The 27,437-nt window shown below is 36.3% G+C and overlaps 2 protein-coding genes across 13 annotated transcripts; one reads left to right on the top strand and one right to left on the bottom strand.

Annotated features, from left to right (window-relative positions):
• Window positions 1–639: 639 nt before the first annotated feature.
• Window positions 640–18,029, bottom strand: RWDD1 (RWD domain containing 1). Of its 2 annotated transcripts, none has more exons than XM_001369120.5 (7): window positions 17,829–18,029; window positions 10,599–10,664; window positions 7,637–7,767; window positions 5,192–5,335; window positions 4,317–4,449; window positions 2,997–3,059; window positions 640–978 (listed from the first exon to the last, which is right to left on the bottom strand). In XM_001369120.5, exons 1-7 carry the CDS (start codon window positions 17,899–17,901, stop codon window positions 866–868), a joined length of 723 nt encoding a protein of 240 aa, XP_001369157.1. In that variant the 5' UTR covers window positions 17,902–18,029; the 3' UTR covers window positions 640–865. The 2 variants fall into 2 exon arrangements, with proteins under 2 accessions (XP_001369157.1, XP_056674657.1); XM_056818679.1 differs by lacking the exon at window positions 17,829–18,029 and adding an exon at window positions 17,438–17,532.
• On the top strand, window positions 17,467–24,805 carry LOC100023123 (transcription initiation factor TFIID subunit 7). Of its 11 annotated transcripts, none has more exons than XM_056818675.1 (4): window positions 17,467–17,531; window positions 21,017–21,056; window positions 22,104–22,200; window positions 22,896–24,805. In XM_056818675.1, exon 4 carries the CDS (start codon window positions 22,941–22,943, stop codon window positions 24,021–24,023), a length of 1,083 nt encoding a protein of 360 aa, XP_056674653.1. In that variant the 5' UTR covers window positions 17,467–17,531; window positions 21,017–21,056; window positions 22,104–22,200; window positions 22,896–22,940; the 3' UTR covers window positions 24,024–24,805. The 11 variants fall into 11 exon arrangements, with proteins under 11 accessions (XP_056674653.1, XP_056674656.1, XP_056674652.1 ...); XM_056818674.1 differs by having other exon boundaries at window positions 17,479–17,531; window positions 22,122–22,200; XM_016428868.2 differs by lacking the exon at window positions 17,467–17,531 and adding an exon at window positions 18,352–18,488 and having other exon boundaries at window positions 22,122–22,200.
• The last annotated feature ends 2,632 nt before the right edge of the window (window positions 24,806–27,437 follow it).

Here is a 27,437-nt window from a genome sequence, read left to right as displayed (position 1 = left end):
GAAACATATTTTGATAACTGTAGTTCAGTATAATTGTTTCCCCTTGTAATCCAATGTAGTTTATGTTTTTAAAAACATCCTGAAAAGAGGTCTAAAGGCATTATCAGACTCCCAAAAAAGATTAAGAATCCCTGCTATGGAGACTACCAATGTTAAAAAAGAATCAGTGAAAAGCCATTTATCTTGAGATACAATATTTGTAGTATTGTTAATTAAACCATAGGACTAAGCTATCTCATCTTTTGACTAGCAGATATTTTGAGCATTATTAAATCATTTTTAAAACTGAGACTGGAATGTAAAGTCTGGCAGAGTAAGTGTTCCATTATTAATCCTGTCTCTTAGAATCACAGCTGATCATACATATCTGAAGAATCTTGTGAAAGATCAGAGGGGTAAAAAAAAAAATTGTAAGATTTAGAGCTAGAAGGAAGCTTAAAGATCACCTAATCCAAACCCCTACTTTATACATGAGGAAACTGGGGCCTACACCCAGGAAATGTTCCATGGACCTCCACATTGAAGACATCCATGAAGTCATATTTAGCCAGCAGAGGCCTTCCTCCACCAATCTGACCTGGGATGCTCACAAACATGCTGATTGCTTGATGCCATCAAATTGTACCAGATACTTTACAGTTGAAATTTTCAAGTCAATTTATTAAAGTACAATGATGAAAGTCATCAGAAGAATATCCTCCTGAAAATTAAAATTATATTTTTCTTAGAAAAAAGAAAAGGAAACCAACACACGCTCAGCAAAGCCACAGATGCTGTGGCATTCCAGCTTCTCTGCAAGTGGAGATACAAGGACAGGGACTTGCACACTGCTGACACCACCAGTTCATTAGTCAGCTGAGCCACACTAGTCACTTTCTAAATCAACTGGATTATAATCAGGATCATCCTCTTCATCTTCCAGTTCCAAGTCATCCAATTCTTGGAACAAAGATTCATCTACTTCCACACTGTTACCAACTGTAAGAAAAGAGAATTTCTATTTTTTATTATTTTCTCAGGAACAAAAGGAACAGTCAGAAGTAACTCATTGGAATGATTAAATATTCAAAACCCACAACTTTCGGTTTGGATGATAAGAGTGAGTTCTTGTACATACATATTATATTCAGCATTACTATGACTAGTTTCCTTAGGATCAAAGGATTATAGATTTAGAGCACCTATATTTTGACAGAAGAGGGAACCAGGGCCCAGGGGAAAAAATGATTCATCCATAGGCATACGGTTCTGTAAGCAGAATTTGTACTTAATTCTCATTACTTTAACCCTATATATCTTCTTTGTATCAGTACACATAGTAGATGCTTAATAACGTACTTAATTTATAAAAAGATGAGACTAATAATCTGATCACTGGCAGGGCATATGTTTGTTTTTTAGGTTATAGTCTACTTTCATGCCAGCAGTATTGATAGATTTTTGCATATGGAGAAGTACACATAGGAACTCAAGGAATTTTTGTAAGTGGATTGATTTGAACAAATTTTCATAGTCTCATCCAAGATCCCTTGATAACTAATGCATTGGACAGCTGGCTGGTCACAGCTAGGCGGATAGCCTGAGGCCCAAAGAATAAAACCAAGTTAACTGGTCCATTGTGAACTCCTTATATTATGCAATGGAACTACCCAATCTCAGATTGAATCTATAACAAAACCAGATCTTCTTTCCAAATTATGCCCACCACTTATTTCTGCCTTCTGAAACAAAATAAGTCTAATTTTTCTCCTCAAAGATGGCCTTTCAAATACTTAAGAGACAACAGTCACATCCCCCCAAATCTCCTCTTCTCTAAGATGTCCAGTTTCCTTCAACTTAACCTTAAGACATGAAGATCTTTCACTGTCCTAGTTCTTTCTATGAACTGTCTCCTAAAATGTGGTGCCCAGAACTAAACATAAAACTCCACAGATGCTCTAACTGATCAAGTCACAGCAAGACTATCACTTCTTTATTCCTGAAAATTCTTGCCTCTTTATTTTATTAAACATACAAAGTATGGATTCCAAGGCAGAAGAATGTTAAGGCTTAGGTTATCAGAGTTAAGTGACTTGTCCAGGTCACACAGCTAGGATGTGCCTGAGGCCCCATTTGAACTCATGTTCTCCCAACTCCAGGCCTGGTGCTCTAGCCACTGTACTACCTAGCTGCCCCTGGTTCAATTCAATTCAATAAAAATTTATTAAGCAATAGGTCCTGGGCTAGATGCTAAGGATACAAAGACCAAGAATCAAATAGTTCCCTCAAGCAATCTACATTCCGCTGGGGCAAGGGACATAAAACTAAGTACAAAATATGAACAAAGTAATTTCTGGGGAAAGGGCATCAGCACCTGGGGAGGTGCTATTCCAGGGTAACAATAAAAAGGGTGGTCACACAAGGTACGATATGGGTAGGAAGACTAGTAAAGCCAGAATATGGTTAACTAATATATTTGGAGAGCAAGCAGTCATTGAAGGAAGATATGTTAAAGCAAAAATGAAAATCAAATGTTGCAGAAGTAAGAGAAGGAACAGTAAAAAGTAAGACAGTTGGGATCAGATGAAAAAAGTTCAGCATTTGAAATCTTGGAGACTTCTCCCAAGGCCACCAGAGGGCTTGGAAATTAAGATTAGATGAATTTATGTAGAACAAACAAGGAAAAATGGAGTGTTAGGTACTCTTGCTGGACTTTTAAAAATACATTTGTTTTTTTTTGACTTAGAAATTGATACTATTCTTGCTCAAGTTTTATTCTTTGAGAAGAATTTTTTTTAGGTTAATAACAATTGCAATATAATTGTTAAGCTTAAATGAATAAAGTTAATAAATATCTTCAACAGTAAAGAATGATTTTCTAAATTCCTGATGTCTTTTTATACTGGAAAGAAGTCCTTCACATTGAATATGATGGAGAAGACAATACAAACTACCACGTTTTTATATAGTACAGGTGTAAAGTCATAGTTTAAAAATAAACCAAATAGCTAGCCTACCGTCTTCCAGGAACTGGATATCAGATGTGTCAAGATTGTGATCTGTTTCAAATAGCTGTTTTCCTGAAAGAAATCAGTACATTTTCATTAAAGTGAATAGTTTTCTTCACCCTCTTCACAGTACCTCCTCCTGAGATCATAAAAAAAAAAAGCTCAAATTTTTCTAGAATGATAATGAAAGAAGAAGGAATATGCTGCTCTCTCATTTTAGGGTAATAAATATTGAGCTGAAAAGGCTTTCAGAGACCATTTAGTTCCCTATTTTACAAATGAGAAAACTGGCCCAAAGAGGGGAAGTCACACAGGCAGTTAAGTGGCAGAGCTAGAATATGAACCCAGAACTGTGACTCAAAATCAAGAATTCCTTCCACTCAATTTCAATGGATTTTGGAATTTATCCAATATAATGGTCAAAGGATCCATGAGATTTATTCACAATCAGCATGAAATCATAGCAGCTTACATTTATGTAGCAATCCCTGCAGATTCACCAATCACATTATATACATTATCTCATTTGACATCTGCATGCATCCCTGGGAGGTAAGTGCTATTATCTATCACCCCCATTCTACAGAAGGGGAAACTGAGGTCCAGAGAACTGAAGCACATGCCTAGATTCACAGAGCAGTGTCACAGAGCTAAAAGTGTCTGGGATTTGGAGTCAAAGACCCTGGGTTTGAACCAAAGTGTTGCCATTTACTATTTGTAGGACCCTATTAGGCAAATCACTTAACTTCCCTAGGCCTTCATTTCTCATTTGTAAAATGAGTGTAAAAGAGCCCTTCCAGTTCTGAATCTATCATCTTTGAGAAGTGTCAGGTCATTCTGACTATGCAATGGGCCCTTTAAGATTATCTAGTCCAATTCTCTCATTTTACAGATGTGTCAGGCTGACAGAAATGAATTACCCACAATCCCATGGGTATCAAGTGGCAAGTCTAGTATTTGCACCTAGGTTCTTTCTAAATTAGAACTCTTTAGATTGTACCATGCTGTGACAAAAAAAGGAAACATGGTGAGCGTTACAAATTGATTTAGCCAGAAAGCATAATGCAGCTTAACTCTGCCACTGAGAAGTTTATAAATATCAACTACATAACATGCCTTTTTTCTCCACCTGTAAAATACTGTCTTTTCACCTTCCCTTTTCATAAAGATACCACAAAAATTGGAGTGTTACTATGTAAAAATTTATAAGGCACTGTCATTTTTCTCACAATATAAAATATAATTTTTTCCTTTAAAAACAATTTTCTCAAATTTTTTTTCTTGCTGGGACATGGAACATGTTTTGAGGGAAAGAAAACAAAGTCATACCACTTAATTTATTTTTTCCAGCTTGTTCTTCTTCCTTCATTCTTTTCCTTTTAATTTCTAAGAGCTCTGCATCAAACTTGGCCTTCCAACTTAAGAAATTCTCAATTGTTACAGGAGTGCCATGGAAACATTGCTTAGAAAACAAAAACAGATATACAAGGGCCAGAGAAGTAAGTCCATAGTTCTAAAGCCAAAATTAACCATTTCCCAAATTCCAGAATACTGAAAAGTTATCAACTAGTAACTAGAGAAGGGAAGTGAAATGAATATATTTCAATCAATCCTAGGAAAATGTTTCAAAATAATTAACTTCTTTTCTGCTTGCCTTTCAAAACTTTTTCACAGGTTTCTCATATAAGGATTCAAAGGTATTTGGGAGAAATCTTTAATGATTTTATTATTACAAAGGATAAGGAAAACAGATGTATACAAATAGCTATTAAAGGTAAGACAACAAAATACCAAAAGTAATTTGTGGCCAATTTGTCTTTTTTAAAAAAGACAATTTAATTAATTTGTATTATACAAATATTATAATAGACTAATATTTTTATAGTTCCTAAAATTCTTGTAACAATCTTTGCAACCTTTACACAGCAGTTTAGGAATATCCTTTCCACAAAGGATTATATTTTTATTGACTTTTATTTATATGGAATATGTTTAAACCTGAGAGACTGATACTACAAAACCACTTTTAGCCCATTTGATATCACTAAGACTTTTTGGTGCAATATTTCAGTACTACCTTCTCTACCAATAACCAAAGGAAAAGGGGCACTATTTCTTTTCTGTTGATGTACCTCACCAATAAACATAAATTTAGGAAATGAAAAACTACTTCCTAAAAATTAAACCTTAAGTATTCTCCATACCCTTTCTGCTTCTTCTGCTTCTTTTTCTTTCTGCTTCTTTTCTTCTTCTCTTCTAGTTTTAATTTGATCTACAATTTCATTGAGTTTTTCTTGAACAGCTGACACCAGAGTGAAGATCATTACCATGCCAAGGTTTTCTTCTGCCTAAAGGCCAAAGAAAAACAAATTTTTCAAAATGTCTACTAGAAAATCCATCCAAGTAGCCTCTTATAAACACTAACAATATAAATAGATAAGGGACTGGGCCTATAATTTCACTGATATAGGGAACTCCCACAATGAGAAAACTCTCTTTTCTAATCAGGTTGGTACTCTCTCTATAACTTTTAGTTTGAGAGAGGTGCCAAAAACAAAGGCTAAGAGATTTCCCTAATGGTTGATGCTCAGTAAAACAAATCAATAAATAGTTATTAAGTGCTAAGGGATGGAGATATGAAAAAGAGGCAAAAGACAGCCCCTTCTTTCAAGGAACTCAGTCGAAGAGGAGAGACAACGTGCATACAATTATGCAAGAGATATTTAATTATAAATTGGCGATAATCTGAGAGGGAATACACTAGAATTAAGGAGAGTCAAGGAAGGTGAGTATTATAGGCAATGCAGGATGAACAAGTGAAAAATGCAGTCAAGATGGTATATGTGAAAAATAACACAGATAATAGTGTTCATGGGATCAGAGTATGTAGGGGACTATAAGATGTAAGAAAACTAAAAAGGTAGGAAAGGACCAGTTTATGATGAAGGGCTTAAATAGCCAAAGAGATGAGTTTATATTTAAACCTAGAAGTACTAAGGAACTATTGAAGTTTATTGAAGAGGGGGAGGTGACATGGTCAGATCTGTACTTTTAAAAGATATATTTGGTAGCAGAGTGGAATATACACAGGAATGTATCTATCAAGAAACCAACCAGATAACTATTGCAATAGCCCAGTCATGAAGTGATGAGGGCTTGCACCAAAGTAATAAATAGTGTCAGAGAAAAGAAAGGGGTTTATATAAGAGATGTTAGAAAGGCAGAATTGACAGGACTTGACAACTAATACTGAGGATGGGAGGAGACGTCTGAGATTGAAGAGTTGAAGACGACATCTAAGCAGTGAGCTGAGGTAACTGAAGGATGATGGTGCCCTTTAACAGTAACAGGGAAGTTAGGAAGAAATAAGAGACTGAGGACAAAGATAATGATTTCAATTTTGGAAAAGTTAAGCTAATGGTGTCTAGTAGACATTTTTTCAAAATGTCTAATAAGCAGTTGGAAACCCGAGGCTAGAGGTTTTTAAGAAAGAGGTTAGAGCTTGGATAAATAGATAATTTAGGTATAGAGAAATCTGCATAGATAACTGAAGGTTAGCAATTGTGACCTGGATGAAAATCTAGCAAAGACCACTAAGAAAAAAAGTCAGAGAACCAAGAAAAGGGCATCACAAAAATTTAGAGAAGATTAAGGTGAAGTGGGTTATTGACAATGCCAAAGGCTACATAAAGGTAAACAAATATAAAGATTTCGAAAAGGGCATTAGATTTGGTAATTAAGAAATCATGGGGAAGGGAGAAAGGGGAGGGGGCCACCAAGATAGCACAGCTGGGTAGCTCAGTGGATTGAGAGTCAGGGCTAGAGATGGGAGTTCCTAGATTCAAATCTGGCCTCAGACACTTCTTAGCTGTGTAACCCCAGGCAAGTCACTTAACCCCCATCGTCTAGCCCTTACCGCTCTTCTGCCTTAGAACCAATACACAGTACAGTTGTCCCTAGCTATATCATGGTTCACCTAACACAGTGTGTGTGTGTGTGTGTGTGTGTGTGTATATGTGTGTGTGTGTGTGTGTGTGTGTGTGTGTGTGTGTGCGCGCGCGCGCTTTTAAATATGATTCTGTATTGAGGAGTTATATTTATTGAGGCACACTATTGGCCAATGGAATGAAAGGTGACCAACCATAGAGCTCTGTTCTGTATCCTGGGCACTGATTAGCTCAGTGACTATAGGTTAATAAGAGTGTAGAAAAGGTTTATAGGAGAGTGGGAAGGGTTATAACACTGCTACTTTGTGGATTTTCACCTATCATGGGGATCTCTGGAATGTAATTCTAAGACAAAAGGTAAGGTTAAAAAAAAAAAAGAAAGAAATCATTGGTAAGGCTGGAGAGAACAATTTCAGTTCAATGACAAGGTCAGAAGACAATGCAGGGAGTTAAGTGAGTGAGAGAAAAGGAACAAAGGAGAAGCTCCAATTGTAAATGGCTGATGTTCTTTTCTTGAAACCTTAATTTGTGAGATTTAAATAATAATTTTTGAGACATTTAGGACTTTGTCTAAATCTCCCTCTCTCATATACACACACATATTAAAATTTAACATTTTTCAAGTCCTTGTAATCAGTGTTCAAATTTCAGACTAATGAAAAAATGACAAGAAAACAGCAAAATGTATTTCCTTTTTCTTACTTGTAACTCTAATAATTTTACTATATCTGAAACATCATTATCTTCTAGGTTTTCCTGGGAGAATATTTCATAACGAGGCATTTCATCTGGATACTTTTCTCCATAAGTAAACTTAAGGGTTGTCTGGACAGCTAAGAAACAAAAAGAAAGCATCATGTTAACATCTTAAAATTTATAGCACATTGTTTCCAACATATTTGCTGAATCAACAGTTTAGTCCATAATAGCTCTGAATATAAAATAAAAACCAAGGCTATTTGTTGGATGAAGAAGCTATCACTGACTGGGACATAAACACGGGAAACATTTGCTTATAGAACAGCACAAATAAAAATGAAAACTGGTGGTATAACAATAAATCACACTTCACAAATAAAGGTAGGCAGATTAAAATTAAAAAAAAAACTAGGGTTTCTTCCTTTAATTATAAAAAAAAAAAAAACCTGGCCATCTATGAATCAGTGAAAGTGACTTAAGCACTGGGATTCATCAGAGATCACTGAAGTGACAATAGTCTTTTTTTTTAAAACAACAATAGTTTCTCCTATACATTTTGAAAGACTGTTTTCATTATTTTAATTTATAGTAAATTTGGAAATAATTTTAAAACTTAAAAAAACCTTTCTTTCTTGTCCGTTCCAGTGACTAACCAGGAAGAAGATACATAACCTAATTGAGGGAATGTCAGCAAATAAATTCTCATGCAATCCAAACACTGATAAGATTCTGCAAATGTGAAAATCATAATCTGAAACCATGGCCATCTCTAATTACAGAATCGGGACTTAGAGCTAGAAAGGACTACTTTGTTTTCCATGACAAGAGTCCTTTAATGAGCAAAAAGAGTTTCCCAACAGGTTTGAATTTCTATAAATCAGCAGACTCTTGCAGAAAGAACATTGTCACTGATGTTCAATACTTGATTTCTGTTTAGGCTTTCCTATTCAGTTTTACAGACCAAAAAAACAAGCTTAACTCAATATCCATGACCTTTACCATACTGAATCAAATATGAATCTTGGAACAGAGACATGGCTAAAACAGCCTCAATTCTGGAAGCCAAGTATGATTAAAAAGTAGCCAGTAGAAACAATATTTGAATCAGTAATAGCCTGGTTTGGCAACTTTCCTCGTCAATTCTGAATTTCTCCACCCTACTCCTTAGGGCAATCTCCCTTTTTCTGTGGGTCCTTTTCCTCCTACTTTTCCATCTTTAAAGATTTAAACCTATTATACTGAGTGATAGAGTTGACTATCAGAAAAGGTCTCAGTATTTTATCTCCCTATTTTCCAAGGCTCAGCTCTATTCATTTGGAACTCATTTAACGGAGGTGTAAGAAGACTGGGAAAATTCATGAGAGTAACTAAGACCAAAAGGTCAATTTAATAACTTGACACTGAAAAAAATTCTCCAGTGGAAAGCTAAATTAAGACCAGAAAGTGTGGTAAATATGAAACTATAAGCCAAGACTTGCCTGTCAAATTCACAAGCTCAGATATGGTCCAGGTACCTTTTACCTCTAATAGTGCTGAAGCCATACTATTCAGCTCTCTCCTCCCAAACTTCTTTTTCAGTTCTATAGCTTAGCTTTTGAATTTTTCTGTTTATAGGATGAGATTGGACCTGTCATTTCAATGGTATAAAGAAGTCCCTGAGAGGAAATTTTCTCTATTAATAAAGATCATCAACACCTTTGCTACAATTTAGGATGTTGCCTGAGCAACTGAAAGGTCAAGTCACTTACCTAGGGTGTCAGATGCAAGACTTAGATGTATCAGATATACCAGATGTATCTGGCTCCTAGGCCAGATCGCTATCTATTCATACATGCTACCTGTTCTGAGAATATCAATGTGTAAATCAAAAGAATGCTTGGGAGGAGGGGGGATGCTACTCTTTCCCTAAAAGTAGCAGAACATAAAGAAATGAACATCCAGAGCTGAAGTCCAAAGATTTAAGCTGAGTCATGGAGCTCTGGAGCTTTCTAGCTTCCTGTGAAAACAAATCACACAATCATCTTTTTCAAAAACCTTTACTTTCTTGGGGTAGTAATAACTAAGCCTTCAGAAGGCAAGGACCAGGAAAATAGGGTCAAGTGGCTTGTCCATACAGCTGAGAAGTGTCTGAGGTCACATTTGAACTCGGGTCTTCCCAACTCCAAGCCCGGTGCTCTATCCATCATACTACCTAGCTGCTCCCCACACAATATTTTTAAGGGTCAGTTTTCTCATCTGTAAAATGCTTGTATTATATATATATAAATATATAATGCTTGTATTCTCCTAAGGGGTATATACTGTTAGGGCAGCACTTTGTAAACTGCAAAGCATAAGCTATTGTTACAACATCCTGAGACTTGTAAGCATACCTACCCCAACACTAAAAAATAATTAACAATACCAAGAAACCCAGAAATAATACCCATGTAGGTCCAAAATGTCCTTATTTTTTCTATTAACAAATCATCTCCAATGAGAGGCTATTAAAGAAGAGAAGCTTTAGAGGGAAAATATATATCTTGCTGTCTACCTTGTGTATATTTCTAATAAACTAATATTTGGATAATGAATGCTCACAAAAGATACTCAATATTCATGAACAAATGATGAGTTCATGTCTTGGCACTTGGACTTTTTGAAAAGGAAACTTAGAAAACATATAATACAGGCCATCATTTAACAGAAGAGTAAACTGAGGCTCAAAGAAGTGATAAATGCCCAAAATCATATTATTAACTAGCAAAAAAACCAGGATAAGAATCTAGTGTTTTGTATTCTGTCTCATGCTTTTTCTATTGCTTTTCTTTGCCAAGTATACATAAGTCAAAACATTCCACTGCATTTGATAAAATTCTTGGTTTAACACTTGGCTGCTTAACTGCCAATCATTACCTCTCTTAAAATACCTCAAGTATTTAAAGTGAGAATTTGGGGAGAATAAAAAGTAGAACTATACACTTACTTTCATCATTTTCTCCTGCTTCAGATGTCACAGTAATAGTGAAACAGGTTGGATTTTCTGATAATACTGTAAGAAAATATAAACAGAAGCCAAATTAAAGAATATTGCCCTAAGAAGAATGTTTTTCCCTTTTGAATATGCTAAAGTAAGGTAGTTTTGGTGATATTCTCTATTTGATTCCAAGGCAGAAGAATGGTAAGGGCTAGGCAATGGGGGTTAAGTGACTCGCCCAGGGTCACACAGCTAGAAAACAAAATCCTTAAATGAGAAAACATGCAGTATTTCTTGACTTGAGTCCAAAAATATCCACTAGACATGTTAGTCTGGGAAGAAATGTTAATACTGTATATAACACCGTAGAATATTTTCACACAATTAAGCAACTCAAATTTTAATTTCATCATTTCCAGATCTAAATTAGTTCTATAAATCACTGACATTGGTCAAAATGCAACTTTATTTATATCTCTCTCTCCTTCCCTTAATTCCTTCTTTCTTTATTAATTAAAATCTCCATAAATCCCCAGCTGAATTGGGTATATTTCATATTTTAGGAATTTCCCATGGCGACCACTTATTTTAGATTTTAAGTCAAAACACTAAAAATTATCTTTACAGTTTGGCCAAAATCTTTACAGTTTTGGCATTTACAGTTTTTAACATTCACAATAAGAAGTATTATATCTAGTTTCTATACTGGCAAACCTAGACAGCTACAAACACAAACACTAAATATTAATCTGTAATATCTTCCTGCTGAGGAAGGCATATTTTCTAAAAACAGAGATTAATCTCAAAGCCTTTTTTCCATACCTCACCTCCTCAGTTCATCATCACCACCACCCTCCACTCCAACTGAAAACAAATTAAAAGAGGTTCCAGGAGAAAATTTCTCTGTAGCAAATTCCATGGTCACCATCTGCAACATTATCAATGACCACAGAACAGCCTAACTTGTGCCCAGGGACTGAGATAATTACATATTAAACAACAATATAGTAATTTCGCAGTTAAGAATAAAACAGAAAAAAAAGAGAATACAAAATGAATTTCTATTTGATATTGTCAAAGGTTCTCAATTCCAGGAATTCCTGAAAGAGTTAATAATCTGATAACCTAAAAACTGAACAAACCCCTTCCATCAATAGGGGAGCAATAATGATGTTAGACAGTAATATTTGAGAACACCACAAAGGAAGGGAATCTGCACGTAATGATTCTGTTTCTCAAGGAGACTTCAAGATCAATACACTGATTGGCATCATACCTAGGAATCAGTCCTTATTCTCATCTGCCACTCCATGGATTTGTACAGAACAACCATCCTAACTAAAATAACCCCTTCTCATAATTGTCTCTCAACCCTCCTTTTCATTCAAGTGTCACTTTTTTCCCCATGAAGCTTTCCCTGATTTCCACTTCATCTCTCCTTAAAAAGTAATCCCCTTCTCCCATTATAGTTTGAATTTGTGTATATCATGTCTCCCATTTCAGATTGAATGCTCCTTGAATATGCACTTAATTTTTTCTGAAAGTGCTGTAGAATATCTGTAAAGTATCTCCTGTCCAGTGCTTATAATTATTTTAGGAGTTACCAAGGGGCAAAACAGAGTGTAGAGATTAATTATAGCACCTCCTGTACCATTTGAACTACTGGAGCCTGGGGGTTACTTTACTGGCCTAAAGAAAACCAACTTGAACTAAATGTTACAAATTAATTCTTCCATCCAACCAGGGTTGATATTTTGTTTAGGTCACATTTTAGAAGATTATTTGGAGAGGGGGAAGGAAGAAGGGAATAACATCCAACACAGAGCTAAAGATCTGCATATGTTATGATCAGCTTCAGAAAAATTTATCAGCATGATGCTATTCCTTTGTCAAACTTAAGCATAAAAATCCTGAATACAATCAATGAATGAAAACTGAAGCTGTCAGAGATGCAGCTAACAGATAGGACTGGGTCTATTTAGCTCATATAAAAGTTCCTAGCACACAAAGTCAGAAAGATATATTTATTGTATAAAGTTTAACAACACAGGGCACTAGTATCATAGCACATCATACTCTTTTGAGACTGTAGACATTCACAATGCCTATTCACAATTACCTAGATACTTCGACAAATTCATAATCTCTCTGCCACAGGCAAACCAAATTATTACCACTCAATACTCTGGGATACTGATCCATATTTTTGACTTTCCCAAAATGCTGAAGGATGCCCACTGTTATTCTAACATTTGAAGGATTTCAGTGAAGCATTCAGGTCCTGCTTCTGGTTCCTCTTGTTTTTGTTCTTCCTCTTCTTTGTTTATAAAACCTTTACCTTCACTTTTAGAATTAATATTGTATACTGGTTTCAAGGCAGAAAAGTGCCATTGGCTAGGCAATGGTGGTTAAGTGACTTGTCCAGGGTCTCACACCTGGAAGCATATGAGGTCACATTTGAACTCAGGATCTCCTGTTTGAGCTTAGCTCTCAATCCTCTTGGCCACGTACTGGTTCTAAGACCCTTCTTGAAAGGAGTGACTCTCTGCCTTGTTTTCTTCCTTCCAGCATGGCTGACTAGTCAAAAGTTATAGGGATTCTTTTGGGGATACGAGTGGTCTGGTCAATCACTAAGGTCCCTTCTAAACTCTAAAACTATGAGTTCTATAGATACTTAAGTGAAGCCAATTTGGATCTTGACCCGAGACTGAGAACTAATTCCCTTCAATACCATGTGGCTTTCCCTCATCCTTCTGTTTCACGGAAAATTAAATCAGGCTCCTTAATTTGGGAGAATGACTCCTAGATCCAAATGAAATTTATCATGCCTTAGCTTAATAAATGCTTTATGATAAAGGCCTTAAAATAATTTTGAATAATTCAGGGTATCTACTTCATTTCAATCAACATTGCTACATATAACTTTTTTAGTACTTCAAAATATCCATTAATGCAGAATACAGTCTTTATAGATCTTAGAAGGTTGTTTTATAACTTGCTGTGTCAAACAAACAACTTTACCAACTGGTAGCAGCTGTGAGAAATTTTATTTGGGCTAACTCCCCCCTTATTATTGAATCAATTATTTTATTACTATCTTGAGTTTCAATCAGTATTATCCAGTTTAATGTGATTCCAGAGGGGCAGTGATTATTTCATTTGTATTAGAAAACATTCATATACATTGGGACAGTTAAGAATAATCAACTAATTTTAATGTAAAATGCAATTAAGAATAATTAGATTAGGTTAAATAGCTGAATGGATTCTTATGTTAGACTGTAACCTAGTTAGGCCATACCCCAGCTGAAAGGTCTCCACCCTAAGCTTGATCATTTAAGTTCTATGTGATAGAGATGTTTTAAGGTTCAGTGGAAGGTTCTTGATTATTTTAGGGGCCCCCTGGTCACTTGCCCTAAATGGCCAACATCGGGAAGAACTTGACTTCAACTCTATGGACAAAGGTCTTCTGCTATATGTCTTGATCTGTATCAATCTTTATCTGGACTCGTGACTTTTTATATAAGCCAGCAGCAGTCAGTACCTTGTCCTGCCTGATTGTTATCCACCAATAGGAATGTATTTTTACTGTATCAGTCTAGAATCTAGACTCTGCATAGTATTGTACTTATAGACTACTATCTGGAACTTAAGGGGGTATAAATGTTATACCTTGGAGCAAGAAGGGATCTAAGATCCTCAGGAAGGTCTGGGATCCTATTTGTTTAAAGAAACTAGGTCCCTTCACAAATAGTTATTTGCTCCAAATTCTGCCTCAGTTGTTTTATTGCAGATAGGACAAATCTTTGGTGTTACATAATCAATCTTGAGTGTCTTCTGAATTTAGCTAGGTTGGTCCACCAAAAAAGAAACAATAACATTGCATCACAGGATTTCCAAAAGCATGTTGGTTTTTGACTACAAAAATACAACAAAGTAGTTCATGATTGAAATAAAATCAGAATAGTTACAATTTGTGTTCCTTTGCTTCATCCTCATTGAAACTGGCACAAAAATAACAATACATGAACATAAGTGGATAATATGTATCAATTCTATACATTTTTTCCCCACAGGGATAAATGTTTTACTTCAAAACTCCCTTTCCTAAATAAGTAAAGGTTTTAACTGTGAACTAGAAACATTTAAACAAAGTAGTTTCCTAGGGTCTCAAGAATCATAGTATCAATTCTACTTATTCCCCATTGCTACTAATGATGATTAAGATCATGATTAATTTATGAATGCTAATAGTGACTAAGACTAGAAAGACTAAGTTGATATTGTAGAACATTTGCAAATGCCAAAGTTTCACGACTTGCCTTTCAATTCAATGATTAAAAATCCTCTATCACTTGTGAATCTGAAAAACCTTTCCAAATCTACAAATGTTTTATCTTAAAAAAAAATACTGTACTTATATCTGTTTATGAAATATTATCAAATGAATCACACCCTATTTTCTGAGAGAAAAAGAATAGCAAAACCTATGTTTTCTTTACACTCATTCAAATATGAAACATATTCTAATACTTAGTTACAAAGTACTGAAAATCGTCTCACTTTATGCATGAGAATATAATCAACAGCTGTCCATGTTTGTGGTTTTGGGTTATCCCCCCCCCCAAAAAAGAAAATTCATACATATTAACACAGCAAGCTAGAAAAAACAGAGTGTGGTTCACATAGAGAAGATATGCAGAGGAGGTATTTTCCACAGTATTGACGCTTTAAAACTTTATCTTTGAATAGTCTCATAGCCCAAGCTCCAGTGTTTCAGGACAATTTGCCCAAGGACAACTGAAAGGACTGTATGAAATTCACTAGTAATGATTTCAAGATCATTCTACAAAGCTTGACTATAATAAGCTTCTCTAACTACTTAAGGTAGCAATATTTGGGAAAAGAGTACAGGGCTGGGATACCAGAGACCTGGATTATAAGATTTAAAACTGGAATCCTTCCAGATGACCTATTTTAGGAAATTGAGAATCAAAAAGCATTAAACAACAGAGGCAGAATTGGAATTCTATTCTTCTGATTCAGTTAGTACATCATATTCTCTGGTATGACCTCAGGCAAGATACAGGCTCAGGGAAAATAACAGGTGGTCTAGTCCATATCCAACACACACATCATGCTTTCTTCTTTCCCCCAGTCTGACAGATAAAGAGGTTGAAGCCTAAGGGATAAATGACATGTCAGGTCCACAGAGCTGAAAAAGATCATAGAATAAAACCCCTTCATTTTATAAATGACAAAACTGAGAACCTGAGGCTGGTTGATTTGCTAAAGATCTCTTGGCTAGCTGGTCATATAGGTAATAATAACTAACATTTCTTATGTTATTATGTATCATTTTTAGGTTTATAAAGCAGTTTTATAAAATTATCTGATTTGTTCCTCACAGTAACCCTGGAAGGTAAGCACTGAAAAAAAGGGGGGGGGGGGCTCTAAATCTGATACTATGACCTTACTTAGTCATTTAACATCTAAGCCTCAAGTTTCCTAATTTGTCAAATTAGGAGGTAAGGTAGAAAAGATAATTTCTTCACCCCAGTTTAAAAGATGAGCTTTTCCCAGGTTCACAGACTACTGAGGCTATGCCTTATGGAATCCACATCTCTCTGGTCCTGTTACCTCACCTGGAGAAAGAACCATAGTAAACTAATATCTGGTCCAGATTGGCTGCAAGATATTCATAAACACAACCTTTTATAACAACTCACCCAAGCCTCCCCTATCTAAATCAAAGGGAGGACAGTATACTACAAAGCTTACCTCTGAATGAAAACATTCAAGTAACTACTTTAACTCCAATAAAATGTGCAATTTTTGTAATGATCTCTCCTTAGTCAAAGGTTCTTAATTTTCTAAGTAAGCTTACTCTAGAAATATTTGTAATGTAAATGTAATGTAATGTAAATGTAAAAAAATTTTCCTTTGTCTTTTCCTCATTTGATTGTAAGCTCCCTGAAAACAGGGGCTCCTTTCCCTCACATTTGCATTTTCAGCCATTAGCACAGTGTCTGGCACATATAAAATATCTGATTGATTGAGGAGTCAATAAAACATTTTTAGGGGGCAGCTGGGTGGCTCAGTGGAACGAGAGTCAGGCCTAGAGTCGGGAGGTCCTGGGTTTAAATCTGGCCTCAGACACTTCCCATCTGTGACCCTGGGTAAGTCACTTAACCTCCATTGCCTAACCCTTACCACTCTTCTGCCTTGGAGCCAATACACAGTATTGATTCCAAGGTGGAAGGTAAGGGTTTAAAAAAAAAAAACTTTTTTGTCCATGGACTCCTTTGGCAGTCAAGTGAAAGCTAGGCTCAGATTGATGTTTCTAGATGTGTGTAAAAAAAAAGCATTACAAATACATTATCAGGTACAGTGTCTCAAAAGTCACAGTGCAATTTAAGCTTAAAACTGAGGCACCTTATCATATACTATACAGGTGTATTATGTAAGGACTACATATATACATAAAACACATTTTTATACATAGGGGACATATATATGAACAAGAATTCTTAATCTGAGGTTTGTGGACTTTTAAACACACATATGTAAATATACACGTACGTATATATCCACATGTATATGTACATACAAATAAGCATCTCCCTTCATGTGTATATATCGATGTGTGTGACCACATATACATATATACATATATATAGGCACACACATGTGTGGAAAAAAAAAGTTTAGGAACCGCAAATTAATAACTACTGTTCCACCTAGGCCAATTTACATTGTCAAAAAGAACTGCCAAATGTTACTTAAATTACATGCCCTGCTCTTTGCCGCATGGAAACTAAACTGCCACTTAGTTATAGGCCCCATACCTTCCACGCCCCCGCGCAGGGGCCCTGCCAGACCAAGGGAGGAGACGCCGTGAGCCCCGGCCCAGGACGCGCCCGCGGAAGGAGCGGAAGCCAGGTGAGACCACTTTCAGCCAATACCTCAAAAAGCAATGATTCCTTCTGCGGAGGGATGGAGGGCCCGAGGGTGGGAAGGACCCTGGCGCAGGTTTTCCGCTCGGGGCCAGAGGCAGCGCCGATATTCGGCTTACCCGAGCGGAGATACAGGCGCGCGGAAGCGTGCACACAGTCTTCAGGGGAGAACCTCTGCGGTGCGGGGCTGCCGGGGGTCTGTGCTAGGAGCGGGGGGGAGGGGGGAAAGCATCAAGCAGCAGCCCTTCCCCTCCCCCCGTCCTCGCTTTCCCCTTGTAGTCACCTGTGAAGGAGTCCGGGTAGATGGATTCCAGAGCCTCGAGCTCGTTGCGCTGCTCCTCGCTGTAATCCGTCATCGTGGCCCGAACCGCTGGCCCATGGAACGATTGGACATGGAGAGCTCAAAGCTCGAACCTGGAACCCCGGGGGCCCGCCGGGTTGGCGGGCGCAGGCGCAGAATGCCCTGGCTTAGGACTCACCGGGGTTCACAGCCAGGCGGGGACCGGGCGAGGGAGTGGGGAGGGGAGGAGGAGAAAAGGGGGAGAGGGGATCCCCGCCCCCTCACCTCTTTTAGGCTCTACCGCTCTCCAATCGGCTGCTCGAGTCTGGCCAGCATGTAAAAACTAGCCTCGCCCTCTACTGGGCGGAGTCACTTTGGATCGGGAGATCAGGCCTTCCCTGCAGTCACCCTCTGCGGGAGAGGAATGTCTCGCATTCAGATAGCCGCAGATTGCGGATCGGCGATAGATGCATTAGGACTGAGGGTCGCGCACGTGCTGACGCCAAGCTCGGGGAGGCGGGGCGTGCAGCCTACCAGCGGAAGAGGCTGTGAATGGGAGGGGCTATTTGAAGGTCGTCCTTCCCCCTAACTTCCGGTTGCTAAATCTTTATATCCGGGGGCGAAAAGCGACTGTTGGACACTCCCCTCTCTTATTCCCTTGGGGTAAGTTGTTTTTGGCAGTTGGAGAATACTTTCGTAATCGCTTTAAGAAGGACCTTTGTTTTACTGACATGGAAACAGGGACCCGAAGGGAGGAACAAGACTCGTTAGGTACCATTGGCAAAGTTGAGTCGGAGCCTTGATTTTTCCCGTTGAGAGGCCTCTTCGTGACACGTGATCGTTGGAGCTCTCGCGCTCCTTGGGCTGTTGGAGGCGCCGCCATCCAGAGTGTAGCTTACCCTCCGGCGCTGTGGTTCGCGGTTGCGTGGGTTTGTAATCGTTTTGAAGATTAGCTGATTCCTTCACGGAGGAAGCTCCCTTTTTGAAGGGGAAATTGACACTATTTCATTTGATTATGAGAACAATTCCAGGTAGGTAGTGTTAGGAATTTTTCTCCTTACTTGGCCCTCACGGTAATAGCGGAAAAAAAAAAGTGTATTGTGGTCATTTTTATTCCCATTTTTTTTTGAGGAAAAAGCATTGGAAGGAATTCTTGATTCAATCCAGATCCTTCAAAAAAGAATAGATAGTTCAGAAGAGATTTTATATTACCGTACCAAAATTGTCTCTGACTCCAAAATTGTAAGGTACTTAATCTATAATTTTAAAATACTTAATCTATAACTTTTAAAAAACCATTAGAAATCTCCTAGAAGAAATAGTTTGCCTAAGAAGCATGGGGAGTAAATATTAGAGTGGGGACTCAAACTTAGAGCCTTAGTTCTAAATCCTATGATCTTTGCACTTAATAACCAACCCAGGGTCATAATGTAAACACATGATGTAGGATTATGATAGTATAGATTTAAAAAATCAGCTGAACAGTGCAGAAAAACAGCAAAAGTTGCTGTTTAAAGACTGTACCAAAGCATAGATTTGCCTCAGTGGCAGCAGTGCTGATCCCAGTGAAATTACAGATCCTTAAAGTATTCAAATACCTATGTAAAACCTGATTTCATAGAGGCCTCAGATTTCAAAATCAATTCCTAATGCTTACTGTATAGAAGATACTTTGCTAGCTTCCTGACGGAAGTGAATTACAACATACAGAGATAAGGTAATTTCAGTAAGAAATATGCTCTCTAAACTAGAAAGAGCTTATCAGGAAAACTTTAGAGTAGGATATAGTACTAACGCTGATCCTTGAGGGAAACTAGGGAGGCTTAGAGGCAGAGATGAAAAAATACATTCAAGTCATGAGAAAGAACCTATCAGTAAACCTACTAGGGACCAGGCACTGTGCTAAGCACTGAAGATAGAAAAAGAAGCTACAGTCCCTGATCTTAAGTAGTTTACTTAATCCAGTGAATCTCATTTAATCTCTTCACTTCCAAAGGCTTCAAAACTAGAGGTAGAAATCTTGAATTTGTAAGCAAGCAGCCATTTTGGCCAGACTATAAAGCCTATGAAAGGAACTAACATGAAGCTTAGCTAGAAAGATAGGTGGCATTCAGATTGAAATACTTTTTATGTATCATTCTGAGCAGTCTATATTTTATCCTAGGGAGCCAGTTAAAATTTGGGATGGCACAGAATAGTGATTAAAAACACTGATCTTAGAGTCTAAGGATCCTTACTCCTCAGCTTGGCATTTGCATATTAGAACTTTTTGGACCATTTCAATTGACCCATTTGCCATTATCTACAATCACTACTTGGAATCCACAATAAAAAGATGCAATCAGCTTTAACTTCTGTGCCTTTGCACAAATTGTCCCATATAACTGGGAAGAGGTAGGATGGTGGAAAGATCTGTACTGTAGTGGGAGGTGGAGGTTTGCCAATCTTTTTACTTTTTTCAAAAAAAAAAAATGCCTTGTCCTAAACACAGGACAATAGAGAAACAATTTGTTTTTCTTTTTTTCCGGGGGGTTTAGAGGAGGTATCACTTGGATATAGGAGTCAGAAATCAGACTTCTAATAAAATTATAATTTACCTATGCCCTCGGGACTTGTAACATCACTTAGAACATGTTATATATATATATATATATATATTTATATTTATGTAAATAACTGTATTGTACTAGTCTTTATTCAGTGGACATCTGCTAAACATTTCCTTTGTGTCCAGAAGCAATAAAGAAAAATTGTTCTATTTTCTTTAGCATGAATTTTTTCATTTATTAACATAATTTACACATTTCTAATTGCTGCATTCTTGTTGGGCTGCTTATCCTTTCAGATTGTCTCCAGTTTTTCATTCTTTATATCACAGGTCTGAACATCTTTGTAAAAGTTAATATTTTACATGTCATTTCCTTTCTAATATATTGGTCCTCAATATGGACTTTAAAGGCTAAATAAAGTATTTTGAAGCATTTCGAAGACCCTATTAGATGATTACCCTCCATAAATAGTAAATAGTTTATGGTTAACAGTGAATACAAATACCTATTTTCCCCCCACCTCTGCCCTAATTTCTTATTATTATAATTTTTTTTACAGATCTAGTATGTGAATCATAGCTGATATTTGAATAATATTTTAAGTTTACAAAGTACCTAACAATATTATTTCTCTATTTATAGGTGAGGACACTGAGGTGTGCCCAGGATTACCTCACATCTGGTAAGTCTAGAAGTAGGCTTTGAGTCTAGGTCTATCCTGTTTCCAAGTCATCCTGTTATATCAGGCTATGTATCCAATACATACTGGTGCCTGAAAACATTTTAATTTGCTTTCTTTGAATTGTTAGCAACCTAGGTCATGCATTTTTGAGTGTGATTATTTACTGTATGTGTCCGTGTATATTATTATTTTAGCAGGCAGAAGGAATGAAATTGAAATGAAGTCTAAACTATTTGTGAATAACTTTGGTATAAAATGAGTCTCTTGAAAATGAAATATATTTTACATATTAAATATAATATTTATGTTGATATCTGTACTTTTTATCAATGCACTAGACATATGTTTTTCCCATAAGATTGTTTATATTCTGGATAACTATGTCCTTAAAAGTCCTACTCTTGGTGGTTCGTTGCCAAAGCAATGCGAGTTTAACACAAGCTTGGGCAAAGTATATCAATCTGGAAATCTTTCTAGCTCAGTTTTACATTGTCCAGGGACTATCCTAGCTAAGTTTTGAAAAGTCAGTCCTGAATTTTTTACTTTAGCAATTCTCAAATACCATCCTCACTAAAGGGATTACAATCTGCATCAGTATAGAGCATACCATACTGATGAGATTACAGGTTTTTTAAAGTATATACTTAACTGTGTTTGTATGAATATTTTGTTTGTATAATTTGGATCACTAGCATTTATTATTTATTACATATATTTTCCTATACCTTTGCTTGCCGTTTCATTTTTATTGTGCAAAAAGTGATAATGTATATATTTAATTTTTATTACCAGTTGAAGAAATGGAAGGTATGTCCCCTTCACATATTTCAGGACTTCAGTGAATCTGTGATCTCCTTTGTGAGAGTAAACCCTTCACCAGTGCAGATCACAGACCATTTCTTATCTCCATTTCTTCCTATAAATCCTGGGCTAGGGGAAGAGAAGAGATTGGTGTGAGACTGTCATTAGTCTTCATTGAGTTAAGTGGTAAAGATTTATGACAGTTTTGTTTTGTTGACTTTTTTGTGTATGTGTTTTCCTCTGCAGCTTTTTTTTATCTTCTAGGAATATGCTGAAGCAGTGGGTTGAAACCTAAACTCACAGCCTAGGGTGCAGGAGAAGCTAAGTGGGAGTTCTTAAAGAGGTACAGATTTCAGTTTCTTTCAACAGTTTTGTTCTTTTAGAAGGCCTTCTATTCATTTAATCCCACACAAAAGTAGTCTGATTGGGGAAAAAAAAACCACTTACCTACATACATCCTATGTATGATACGTATATACATGTATGTTTCTATGTAATTTCTATGTAAAAACATGCAAAATAAAAAAATTAGTTTGAAATAAATACTTTGAAACTAGTCTTTTATTGGATGTTGTAGAGACTTGCTAAATTTCCAGAGAAATAAGTGACTTCATTTCATTTTCTTTCTTTCTTTTTTTTTAAAACCCTTACCTTCCGTCTTGGAGTCAATACTGTGTATTGGCTCCAAGGCAGAAGAGTGGTAAGGGCTAGGCAATGGAGGTCAAGTGACTTGCCCAGGGTCACACAGCTGGGAAGTGTCTGAGGCCAGATTTGAACCTAGGACCTCCAGTCTCTAGGCCTGGTTCTCAATCCACTGAGCTACCCAGCTGCCCCCGACTTCATTTCATTTTCAAGAGCCTCACTTTTTACCAAAGTTATTCACAAATAATTAGTTTAGGTTTCATTTCAGTTCAGTTTAATTGCTTTCTGGCTGCTAAAAACTAAAATTCATAAAACTTGACAAAATACTTGTAAGATTTAAATTAATATCAATAACTCCAAGCTGAATTTTACTTTATTTTTTTTCTTTATTTTTAGCTTCTGAATGATACAAAAATTTACTCTGAAATAAGACAAGAGGAAATGACTGTTACAAAACAAAAGATGAGCAAGAACAAAGAAGATGCTCCCCATGAGCTGGAAAGCCAGTTCATATTACGCTTACCCCCAGAATATGCTTCTACTGTGAGAAGGGCAATACAATCTGGAAGTGTTAATCTGAAAGATAAGTTGACCATTGAATTACATGCAGATGGACGTCATGGAATTGTCCGAGTGGATCGTGCCCCATTAGCTGCTAAGGTGGTTGACCTTCCCTGTGTTACTGAATCCATGAAAACCATAGATAAAAAAACCTTTTACAAGACAGCAGATATCTGCCAGATGCTTGTGTGCAGTGTCGATGGGGATCTTTACCCTCCTCCAGAAGAACCAGTTGCTACTACTGATCCAAAAGCAAGTAAGAAAAAAGATAAAGACAGGGAGAGAAAATTCATCTGGAACCATGGTATCACTCTGCCACTAAAGAATGTCAGAAAGAGAAGGTTCCGTAAGACAGCCAAGAAGAAATATATTGAATCACCAGATGTGGAAAAAGAAGTAAAAAGGCTTCTAAGTACAGATGCAGAAGCTGTCAGTACCCGGTGGGAAGTAATTGCAGAAGATGAAACAAAGGAAGCAGACAACCAAGTTTCCCTGGCAGGCCTAGATATTTCCTCTCCAGGAATGAGTGGCCATAAGCAGGGCCATGGCTCCTCAGAACATGATGAACTTCGAGAGATATTTAATGACATTAGCAGCAGTAGTGAAGAGGAAGATGAGAGAGATCCTCATGATGATGAAGACATAAACATCATTGACACTGAGGAAGACCTAGAGAGGCAGCTACAAGACAAGCTTGATGAATCTGATGAACAGCGCCAAGAAAACGAGCAAACAAATCAGATGGTTATGGGAATTCAGAAGCAGATTGATATAATGAAAGGGAAACTCCAGGAGACTCAAGGGAGAGCAAAGCGACAGGAAGATCTCATTATCAAAGTTGAAAATCTGGCACTCAAGACTCGTCTTCAGGCTGTCCTGGATGAGCTCAAACAACAGGAAGAACGAGAGAAGCAACAGCTCAGTTCTTTGGAGGAACAGCTAGAATCACTCCTGGAAAAATAAGTCCCTGCCTATAAATTCACTGTTCCCCTCATACTGGCAAATGGTTCACATTCCATCCTTTGGCTTGAAGATTATTCATCTGGAAATTTGACTTTATTTACATTTTACCATTTTTCTGTTGCCTAGTTTGAATTTTATCTCTGTGGCACCTTTTATTTGCTAGCAACTTATATACTATTAAGTAAGACATAGGTGAGAAAAGTTTGGTTGTATGAGTTTTGGGATTAGTAGATTAAATTGTAGATATTCCTACTTTTATTCCAAAACTTTCTTTAAAAATATTGAGAAAATTGTATTGTTTTGTGATAAAAGACCCAACTCACTTGTAAGGAGATTCAAAGATAGATGCTGAAAGCTTGTTTTGTATACATTTTAAGTTCTCAACTGTTACAGATAACTTCTCACACATAGAAGACCAAAAAATATGTAGTGGTAGATAACTCCCACATAAATAAAAACGACTAATATACAGCTATTCATGTTTATAATAGAAGTGGCTTTCTCCTGAGCATTTGTCTATTTTTCCTTGAATAATGTTGTTCAGTGCATTAACAAACAGCTATTTTTATATAGAGAGGGATACACCTTGTTTGGCAACTTTTAGGGCTACATTTTTCATTTCTCCATCACAAATGATAAAAATATTATTCTCTTCTGGTATTAAATAGATTTCTGTTTAAATTCTGACCTACCTTGAATTTAAACACAATAGAGTTCCAAGTTAATCTTTCATGCTGTGATCCAGTTTTTACAACTGTAATAAAGAATTATTTCTTTCCCTATTCTGGTTTGTCATGTTTTGAGTTTTTATTACGTGAATCTGTTACATGAAAAAATATTTAAGATTATTTGAAAGTACACTTTAAAAATGTAAAAGTCATTTTTGGCTCGTGGGCCAAAATGAGAATATGTGGCAGGCCAGATTTAGCCATTGGCCTATAGTTTGCCAACCTCTAATATAGTGGATAGAGAGCTGACCTTGAAGTCAGAGATGTGAGTTCAAGTTCCACCTCTAACATACTGTGTGACTATTGGGTAAGTTATTCCACCTTTCTGCCCCAGTCAACTTCATAATACTCTAATAATAAAACATAATAATATAAACTGGAGAGAAAGTGACAGTCTGCTTTGGTAGAGAAAGTTCCTTAGGAGTGCCCGATATTATATAATGAAATTACAAGTCTTAAAATGAATGGCATGCATTGCTTTTAGATTTTCTAGGTATTTTATTTGAAACTCTCCCAAGTTGATGATACTAGAAGTGTCATCTAAATCTGACAGTTGAGAAAACTGAAGTTTAGATAACTTAAATGATTTGCTTATAGCCATACAGTCATTAAATGATAGTGATGGGATTGGATTCCCAGGCTTAATTCACTCTAAGTCTAGTATTACTCTGTTGCCATTAACACTCTGCTTAACAAATTCTAAAAAACATCCCTCTTGTAGATTTATTGCCTAGAACTTATATTAATTTAGGGAGTATTGTTACCATTTAGTGAGTTCCCTGCCCCAATCAGGTTATTGTAGTTTAGTTCATTTTCTTTTGAGTAGATTCAGTCTAATCCAAGTAATAAATGCTATTTCCTAGTATTAGTGAACTTAGCCCTAGCTATGTGTCTTCTATATGAATCAAATATAAATATGTTATGTATATATTATTTGGACAGCTCCAACCTGGGCCATTTCTATCCCTGAAGATCTTTGAAAAAGATCCCTGTCATTTTAAATAATTCCCCTTTGAGGATTTATGAGAGGATAAGAACAAGCCACACCAAATAAAAAGGTGTGGATGGGTTGCAAACACTGTTGGAGGTGGGTATCTGCCCAATGGGATTCCAGCTCTATGGTATCAAAGGATCTTTGTTTTACTAATATCTATGGCATTGCAGGTATTTTGGTTTTTTCCTAGATGAATTCTCATTATATGGTCAATTTCCTTTAAAATTTCTAGTCATATGCATATATATATATTACCTCTGTTATTTGTATGTGTACATGTATACATATGTTTGCCAGATAATACCTTCTTATTCTTAACTTAAAATTTTAGCATTTGCTAGCTTTACGTGTTATCAAGTGAAAAATTCCCCATATGATTAAAAACTGCTATGAGAACTGGAAAGCAATTTGACAAATTAAGCTTAGATTAAAACTTTATACCGTGTTCTACAATACATTATAGTGTAAAGATTTTTACAATAGATATATGATTTTTATATTAAAGATCAAACTATACCTCACATCTATGGATGAGATAAATAAAATACTATACACATAAGCACATCTGTATATGTATATCTCTTACATTTATAAATATAGGATATATAATATGCTCTTAATCAAATGAGATAGAAAGTTACAAAAGAAAATAGAACTTTGAGTACTTGAAATTGAAAACCTTTTGTAGGAAGTAAGTAGGTAAAGGGGTAAAAAAATCTTGGTATCAAATTGTTATGATAAAAGTTTGATATCCAAGATAATTTTCATATATATATGTATATACATATACATATATATACGCTAATAGTCATTCCCCAAAAGGCAAATGGCCAAAAGATGAACAAATGATTCTCAGAACAGCAAAATAGTTCTAACACCATGAAAAAGATACTATAAATTAATAAATTCAAATAACTAATAAGAATTCAAATAACAACCCCATACACTGAAAATTGGGAAAAATGGCAAAAAGTGGCAAGTCAGTATTGGGGGGTAGGCACACTAGTACATTGCTGACAGAATGAAGTGAAAAACACCATTTTGGAAAGTAATTTGTAATTATGCAATTGAAGTGACTAAAATGCCCATATCCTTTGAACCAGAAACTCCATTATTAGATAAGAAAAAAAGTTCCCATATACTCCAAAATATTTGTAGCAGTACTTTTTTGTGATAGCTAAGAATTGGAAATACAACAGAATACCACTACATTGCAAGAAATGATGTATGTAATAAATTCAGAGAAACAAATATCCTTAGTAGTAGTCTCTCGGTAACCGAGGATGACAATTGTCTTTGTGCACTTTCATCTGTGATGTAGATGAGTGTGCACAAAGACACTTGTGCGTGAAGGAGATTTAAGTGGAAAAGTTGATGCACAGAGACAGTCCCACTCTCTCGGCATTGGAAGCCTGGGTCCAGTGGCACGAAAAGTTGTTACACCTGGAGACTTCCTCAGAGGTTAAAGGATTCATTCCTAATTTCAGTAGTTAAAACCTCCCACCTTCTAAGGATTACTCTGCTATATGAAGAAGAGAAGCTGGAAAAGATTAGGAAGTCTAAAACTGAATATATCCTAGAGGTAAATTAAACTCCCAGGATGTCACCACTAATCTCCTTGCAAAAAGTTAAGTTGAATTTTTTATTGTTTGGGAGGCAAAAGGGGAAGAAAAGCAATAACAGGAACAAAGG

This window comes from Monodelphis domestica, chromosome 2 (assembly GCF_027887165.1).
Source record: "Monodelphis domestica isolate mMonDom1 chromosome 2, mMonDom1.pri, whole genome shotgun sequence".
Classification (NCBI taxonomy): Eukaryota; Metazoa; Chordata; class Mammalia; order Didelphimorphia; family Didelphidae; genus Monodelphis; species Monodelphis domestica.
Note: the sequence above shows the minus strand (reverse complement) of the source record. Positions and strands in the feature narration are given on the sequence as shown.